Genomic DNA, 8,582 nt, shown 5'->3' with positions numbered 1-8,582 from the left:
GAAAAGAAGAGGAATCAGATAGGCTACAGTAAAAGCACCATTTCTGTCATATGTCATGTGTACACATTCAAGGACTCATGATTAAGGGAAGGAGAAAGCAGAGTAAGAATATTGACTCCATTTTTAAGGAAAACTCAAATGGCCACTTTATTTGCAGAAAGTCCTCAGCAGCAAGTCTTATTGACTTATAGGTTACTTATTAATTTAACAGTGCATTATATGTACATGTAATTCAGTGGTAGATTAGAGACCTCTAAGCCATAAAAGAGTGGGCACAGGAGGGCCGAGAGGAGCTACTCCACATTCAAGGTCAGGAGGGGTGGCCAGTGAGGAGATACCCCTCGTCCAAGGTAAGACGCAGCAGCGGCGCTTTGCTGGAGCAGCCGTGAAGAGATACCCCAAGTCCAAGGTAAGAGAAACCCAAGTAAGACAGTAGGTGTTGCGAGAGGGCATCAGAGAACAGACACATTGAAACCATAATCACAGAAAACTAGTCAATCTAATCACACAGACCACAGCCTGGTCTAACTCAATGAAACTAAGCCATGCCCTGTGGGGCCAACCAAGACAGGTGGGTCATGGTGGAGAGCTCTGACAGAATGTGGCCCACTGGAGAAGGGAATGGCAAACCACTTCAGTATTCCTGCCTTGAGAACCCCATGAACAGTATGAAAAGGTAAAATGATAAGATACTAAAAGAGAAACTCCCCAGGTCAGTAGGTGCCCAATATGCTCCTGGAGATCAGTGGAGAAATAACTCCAGAAAGAATGCGGGGATGGAACCAAAGCAAAAACAATACCCAGTTGTGGATGTGACTGGTGATAGAAGCAAGGTCCGATGCTGTAAACAGCAATATTGCATAGGAACCTGGAATGTCAGGTCCATGAATCAAGGCAAATTGGAAGTGGTCAAACAGATGGCAAGAGTGAATGTTGAAATTCTAGGAATCAGCCAACTAAAATGGACTGGAATGGGTGAATTTAACTCAGATGACCATTATATCTACTACTGTGGGCAGGAATCCTTTAGAAGAAATGGAGTAGCCATCATGGTCAACAAGAGAGTCCAAAATGCAGTACTTGATGCAATCTCAAAAACGACAAAATAATCTCTGTTCATTTCCAAGGCAAATCATTCAATATCACGGTAATCCAAGTCTATGACACAACCAGTAATGCTGAAGAAGCTGAAGTTGAATGATTCTATGAAGACCTTTTAGAATTAACACCTAAAAAAGATGTCCTTTTCATTATACGGGACTGGAATGCAAAAGTAGGAAGTCAAGAAACACCTGGGGTAACAGGCAGATTTGGCCTTGGAGTACAGAATGAAGCAGGGCAAAGGCTAACAGAGTTTTGCCAAGAAAACACACTGGTCATAGCAAACACCCTCTTCCAACAACACAATAGAAGACTCTACACATGGACATAGTAGATGGTCAACACCGAAATCAGATTGATTATGTTCTTTACAGCCAAAGATGGAGAAGCTCTATACAGTCAGCAGAAACAAGACCAGGAGCTGACTGTGGCTCAGATCATGAACTCCTTATTGCCAAATTCAGACTTTTGAAGAAAGTAGGGAAAACCACTAGACCATTCAGGTATGACCTAAATCAAATCCCTTATGATTATAGAGTGGAAGTGAGAAATAGTTTTAAGGGTCTAGATCTGATAGACAGAGTGCATGATGAACTACGGACAGAGGTTCATGACATTGTACAGCAGACAGGGATCAAGATCATCCCCATGGAAAAGAAATGCAAAAAAGAAAATAGATGTCTGAGGGGGCCTTATAAATAGCTGTGAAAAGAAGAGAAGTGAAAAGCAAAGGAGTAAAGGAAATATATAAGCATCTGAATGCAGAGTTCCAAAGAATAGCAAGAAGAGATAAGAAAGCCTTCTTCAGTGATCAATGCAAAGAATTAGAGGAAAACAACAGAATGGGAAAGACTAGAGATTTCTTCAAGAAAATTAGAGATACCAAGGGAACATTTCATGCAAAGATGGGCTCGTTAAAGGACAGAAATGGTATGGACCTAACAGAAGCAGAAGATATTAAGAAGAGGTGGCAAGAATACACAGAAGAACTGTACAAAAAAGATCTCATGACCCAGATAATCACAATGGTGTCATCACTCACCTAGAGCCAGACATTCTGGAATGTAAAGTCAAGTGGGCCTTAGAAAGCATCACTACAAACAAAGCTAGTAGAGGTGATGGAATTCCAGTTGAGCTATTACAAATCCTGAAAGATGATGCTGTGAAAGTGTTGCACTCAATATGCCAGCACATTTGGAAAACTCAGCAGTGGCCACAGGACTGGAAAAGGTCAGTTTTCATTCCAATCCCAAAGAAAGGCAATGCCAAAGAATACTCAAACTTGCACAAATCTCATACGCTAGTAAAGTAATGCTCGAAAGTCTCCAAGCCAGGCTTCAGCAATACGTGAACTGTGAACTTCCAGATGTTCAAGCAGGTTTTAGAAAAGGCAGAGGAACCAGAGATCAAATTGCCAACATCTGCTGGATCATCAAAAAAGCAAGAGAGTTCCAGAAAAACATCTATTTCTGCTTTATTGACTATGCCAAAGCCTTTGACTGTGTGGATCACAATAAACTGTGGAAAATTCTGAAAGAGATGGAATACCAGACCACCTGACCTGCCTCTTGAGAAACCTATATGCAGGTCAGGAAGCAACAGTTAGAACTGGACATGGAACAACAGACTGGTTCCAAATAGGAAAAGGAGGACATCAAGGCTGTATATTGTCACCCTGTTTGCCGGGGACCAGCCCCGGCTGATCCAGGGTATTCGAAGCGGGGACGGCATCGGCGACCTATTTATTTAAATATTTTATCAAAGATATAAAGAGTAATAGGATGAGGATAGCTCAGTAGGAAAATTCAGTGGAGAAATGAGGCTGAGGAGCTTGGTTTACGCGGGAGACCAATAAAACTTCAAGACAAGAAGTTTGCACCACTTACGCAGGCCGCAGGCGTCCTTCCATTCTCCCGAAGGAGAGGAGACATTGAGGCTTCCCCGGTTGGATCTTAGAAGCCCAGGCATAATTAGCAAGCATGGCGGGTTCTGCGCTCCAGATGGAGACTCAGCCAGAATTTGGGAGAGAGCGACATGGGGAGACCAAGTTTCGGTGAACAAGGCCCGCACTTTATTTTCCAAAGTAGTTTTTATACCTTAAGTTGTGCATAGAGGATAATGGGGGAAGGGGTGGAGTCACGCAAGGACAGCAGTTCCTGGTCCTAATCAAAGCCAGGCTTTCAAACTTATCATATGCAAAAGTTCAGGTGAATTACATCATCTTCTGGCCAGGAGGCCTGTTAACATTTTAAGAAACTTATCTTTCTCTAAGGCACCAGCCTCCAAAAAAGCACTGGACAAAGCTGCATTCCTATAGGGCAAAGGTGAGGTGGGCTCAATCAAGAAAAGAATTAACTCAAGGATTCAAGGTTACAAACATTGAGGCTACTACTTACATTTCTATACACCCATTATATCAATCAATACACTGCCAAGGACACAGTAGGTAAGGAGTATGGAGACTTAGCAGCAAACATTGGCCCAATAAGTGAAAAACCCTTCACCAATACAATTTCTAATCAATCTTTTAACTACTCAAAGGAATCTGTGTTTAGACAGTTTAGAACATCTCCTGCCTCTCACAGTTGGGAGGCTCTGAACAATCACATGTGGCCGGAAAAACCTATTCAGGCAGGCTAGAGGATTTGCAAAGGAGTCTGTAGGTTAAACACTGACACACCCAGGAATTATTAACTGGAGCTGTAAGCTAACTCTTTTTCAGAGAGAGGTAGTGGGAGACAGCCCCCCGTAAAGTCAGAGGTGTAGGTGAAAGCACAAAGCAGAAAGTAGGCAGACTCTGGTTTTGGGGGTAGATGCTTGAGAATTTCCAGGGAGACTCCTGAGGCTTGATCCCGCCTTTGAGTATGCCAAGCCTCCTTCCTCATGACCTTTGCCACGGGAGGAGCTCGCTCCCCGCACCTGTTTATTTAACTTATATGCAGAGTACATCATGAGAAACGCTGGACTGGAAGAAACACAAGCTGGAATCAAGATTTCCAGGAGAAATATCAATAACCCCAGATATGCAGATGACACCACCCTTATAGCAGAAAGTGAAGAGGAACTCAAAAGCCTCTTGATGAAGGTGAAAGAGGAGAGTGAAAAAGTTGGCTTAAAGCTCAACATTCAGAAAACGAAGATCATGGCATCCGGTCCCATCACTTCATGGGACATAGTTTGGGAAACAGTGGAAACAGTGTCAGACTTTATTTTTTGGGGCTCCAAAATCACTGCAGATGGTGACTGCAGCCATGAAATTAAAAGACGCTTACTCCTTGGAAGGAAAGTTATGACCAACCTGGATAGCATATTCAAAAGCAGAGACCTTACTTTGCCAACAAAGGTCCATCTAGTCAAGGCTATGGTTTTTCCTGTGGTCATGTATGGATGTGAGAGTTGGACTGTGAAGAACGCTGAGTGCCAAAGAATTGATGGTTTTGAACTGTGGTGTTGGAGAAGACTCTTGAGAGTCCCTTGGACTGCAAGGAGATCCAACCAGTCCATTCTGAAGGAGATCAGCCCTGGGATTTCTTTGGAAGGAATGATGCTAAAGCTGAAACTCCAGTCCTTTGGCCACCTGATGTGAAGAGTTGACTCATTGGAAAAGACTCTGATGCTGGGAGGGATTGGGGGCAGGAGGAGAAGGGGACAACAGAGGATGAGATGGCAGATGGCATCACCGACTCGATGGACATGAGTTTGAGTGAACTCCGGGAGTTGGTGATGGACAGGGAGGCCTGGCATGCTGCGATTTATGGGGTCGCAAAGAGTCGGACACAACTGAGCAACTGAAATGAATGAACTGAACTGAAGCCATAAAGTAATGTAACATAGTAGTACATATTATTGGATAAGAGGTAAAAGTGAGTGACTTTTGTGATTGGGGGATGGATTGAAAGATACAACATCAACTAAATATTGAATACAGGTAATTTAAATAGTATTAAGGAAAAGTTCAAACATAACACTGAAAGTCTGCATTTCATATAAGGGGAGGGTGAAGTGAGAAAAAGAAAGAAAACAGAAGGAAAGATGTTATGACTAGTGATTTAAGGCAGTAAAAATGTATGAATATGTTCTGCACTGTCATTTTATTTCTGCAGCAGGTTGTAATATGAAACTTTAATGACATAGCCTTTGGAATAAAAAATAAGTTCAGCTGATAACTATATTTGACATTAGCAGGTACAACTAATATGGAATATCACAGCACAAATATTGCTAAGATAATATATAAACTCACAAAAATCACTCTCAGGATGATGCTCAATAATCTTTGCCACAAAGTTTTCTCACTCTCTTTCTTATATGTAATAGGGGGTCCAAAGACCTTTTTTGTTTTGAATTGTCTCTGTCATTTATAGACCAAGTTGGCAGTGGTTCCATCAGTATAATTCTCTTAAAAATTTTGTGGATCTTCTACAAATCTTATTAAAATTTACTCATTAGAGAAAAGCCACATCCACAAATCTTGTTTCAATAAATCCTTATTTATGTTGTTTCCCATAATGCTGCTATAGAAAAACATCTTAAAGATTCTTAGAAACTATTGTAAAACTAAAAATACTTTGTGAAAAAATACTCTTAAAATCTGTACAGGGTTATTTGTCTATTAAAGGCAGTACTTTAAATTTTTTGAATTTTTCCACAAAGAGTTTCACCTTTATCCTCAAGACTATGTCTTCCTAACAGCGCCTGGATTTAATACTTACCCAGATGCCTTTTCTTATTTTCAGCATTGTTTGCTATCTAGAGTCTGGACAGGAGAAACAATTTTTTTAACTCAGCTCCTATGTATTTAATGGAACTTTTTTGAATTTATCTTGCTCCTCTTGCATTTTACTCTAAACAAAAGAAATGGCAGGGTGGGAATTTCAACACTCTGCCTGAAAATATCCTTAGCCAGATCATCCAATTTATTAAATACATTTACCATTTTCAGTATAACCACAAATTATGGTGCTGCATTTTCCATAAATATATAACAATAATACTCTTTTTTCCAGCTTACTATATGACATGTTTCTCAATCTCTTAAAGCTCTCAGGAATAACCTCCTCAAGGGCTTCCACCAATAATTTCTTCAAAGTCTTTCTAACTTCCATTTCCCATCCAGTCCCAAATCAACTGCCACATATATTGTTTCTTTTTAACAATACCCCACTTCTGGTCCCAAAATCTGTATCAGCTATTATGGTTGTATGATAAATATTCCTAAAACATGGCTTAGCACCACAATAATCATTTATTATCTCTTGTGGTTTCTGTGGATCATGAATTTCAGAAAGGTGTCAGCTAGAAAGTTATTGTTTTGGGTTTCTCATGTGATTTCAGTCAGTTGTTTGGTAGACATTTAGTCATCTAAAGACCTTTTTTTATTGAAAAAGAAGGGCAATTCAAGAGGTAGAACCAGAGCCAAGAGGTCAAAGGGAGTTATTTCCAGGCAGTAGAACTGAGCCTTAATCAAAGGATTGGTGATATGTTCCTGCTTGGGCTCCAGAATTCTTTGGATTAGTGAGTGATTCTTGTGTGCGTCTTACTTTTCCCACTTTGGAATAGGAATTTCTACAATGCTTATTCTTGCCTAGAACACCATTGTACATTGGTTGGGTGGGGAATCAGATAATATATTGCTTCAGTTCGAAGTCTTTAATCAAGAACTATACTGAAGAAGTGTTAGTTGGCGAAGCTTATTTATAGCTAGACCTGAGTTAGATGACAAGATCCCAAACCTAGAGCTCGAGTCAAAGCTGTAATAGATGTGCTTTTAGAGCCTTAAGAGAGAGAGAGGCATATTTTGCATTTGGGAAGAATATGAAGTATCAGAGACTGGACAGAGTACTGTGATAATCAGCCTCCAAGGTCCTTGCCTCATAGGGTTTATGTCCTGGATATTATTCTCTTGCATTGAATGAAGGCTGGCCTAGATGATCAATAGAATATGACAGAAATGGAATTTGACTTCCAAAGGTAGGCCACGAAAAGTATTTTGGTTTCTGCCTTAGCCTCTTGATGCTCGCCCTCTGGATGAAGCCAGTTGCCATCTTATGAGGATACACAAGCAGCCCTGTGGCAACAACTATGGCTTGTAGCCAACTGTCAGCACACTGAGTGAACAACCTTGAAAGTGGATATTCTGGCTCCAGTCAAACATTCAGATGACTACAGCCCAACATCCAACTACAAATGCACACAAAATCCCAAGTGAGAACTATTCAGCTGAGCCCTTCTCAAATTTCAAATCCATAGGAAACAAGAGATGTAATAAGTAATTGTTGTTTTGAGTATCTAAGTTTTGGAATATTCTTTTACACAGTCAAAGTACCCTATACATAAATACAAGACTAATTAAGTACTGAAAATAGACAATAGATCAGATCAGATCAGATCAGATCAGCCGCTCAGTCGTGTTCAACTCTTTGCGACCTCATGAATCGCAGCACGCCAGGCCTCCCCATCCATCACCAACTCCCGGAGTTCACTCAGACTCACGTCCATCGAGTCAGTGATGTCATTCAGCCATTTCATCTTCTGTTGTCCCCTTCTCCTCCTGCCCTCAATCCCTCCCAGCATCAGAGTCTTTTCCAATGAGTCAACTCTTCACATGAGGTGGCCAAAGGACTGGAGTTTCAGCTTTAGCATCATTCCTTCCAAAGAAATCCCAGGACTGATCTCCTTCAGAATGACTGGTTGGATCTCCTTGCAGTCAAAGGGACTCTCAAGAGTCTTCTCCAACACCACAGTTCAAAAGCATCAATTCTTCAGCGCTCAGCCTTCTTCACAGTCCAACTCTCACATCCATACATGACCACAGGAAAAACCATAGCCTTGACTAGATGGACCTTTGTTGGCAAAGTAACGTCTCTGCGTTTGAATATGCTATCTAGGTTGGTCATAACTTTCCTTCCAAGTAGTAAGCGTCTTTTAATTTCATGGCCGCAGTCACCAACTGCAGTGATTTTGGAGCCCCAAAGAATAAAGTCTGACACTGTTTCCACTGTTACCCCATCTATTTCCCATGAAGTGATGGGACCGGATGCCATGATCTTCGTTTTCTGAATGTTGAGCTTTAAGCCAACTTTTTCACTCTCCTCTTTCACTTTCATCAAGAGGCTTTTGAGTTCCTCTTCACTTTCTGCCATAAGGGTGGTGTCATCTGCATGTCTGAGGTTATTGATATTTCTCCTGGAAATCTTGATTCCAGCTTGTGTTTCTTCCAGTCCAGCGTTTCTAATGATGCACTCTGCATATAAGTTAAATCAACAGGGTGACAATATACAGCCTTGATGTACTCCTTTTCCTATTTGGAACCAGTCTGCTGTTCCATATCCAGTTCTAACTACTGCTTCCTGACCTGCATACAAATTTCTCAAGAGGCAGGTCAGGTGGTCTGGTATTCCCATCTCTTTCAGAATTTTCCACAGTTTATTGTGATCCACACAGTCAAAGGCTTTGGCATAGTCAATAAAGCAGAAATAGAT

At 41.1% G+C, this 8,582-nt stretch overlaps 1 protein-coding gene across 1 annotated transcript in view; it reads left to right on the top strand.

The window, feature by feature from the left end:
• Window positions 1-812: 812 nt before the first annotated feature.
• Window positions 813-8,582, top strand: part of LOC133244326 (craniofacial development protein 2-like) — a gene marked incomplete at both ends in the record, with an annotated part of 208,042 nt that continues 200,272 nt past the window's right edge. The window contains 1 exon segment of the mRNA XM_061411358.1: window positions 813-1,071. Coding sequence (XP_061267342.1) covers window positions 813-1,071 — 259 coding nt within the window.

This window comes from Bos javanicus, chromosome 3 (assembly GCF_032452875.1).
Source record: "Bos javanicus breed banteng chromosome 3, ARS-OSU_banteng_1.0, whole genome shotgun sequence".
In the NCBI taxonomy this organism is placed as follows: domain Eukaryota; kingdom Metazoa; phylum Chordata; class Mammalia; order Artiodactyla; family Bovidae; genus Bos; species Bos javanicus.
The sequence above is the reverse complement of the archived record's forward strand: the minus strand, read 5'-3'. Positions and strand labels throughout refer to the sequence as shown.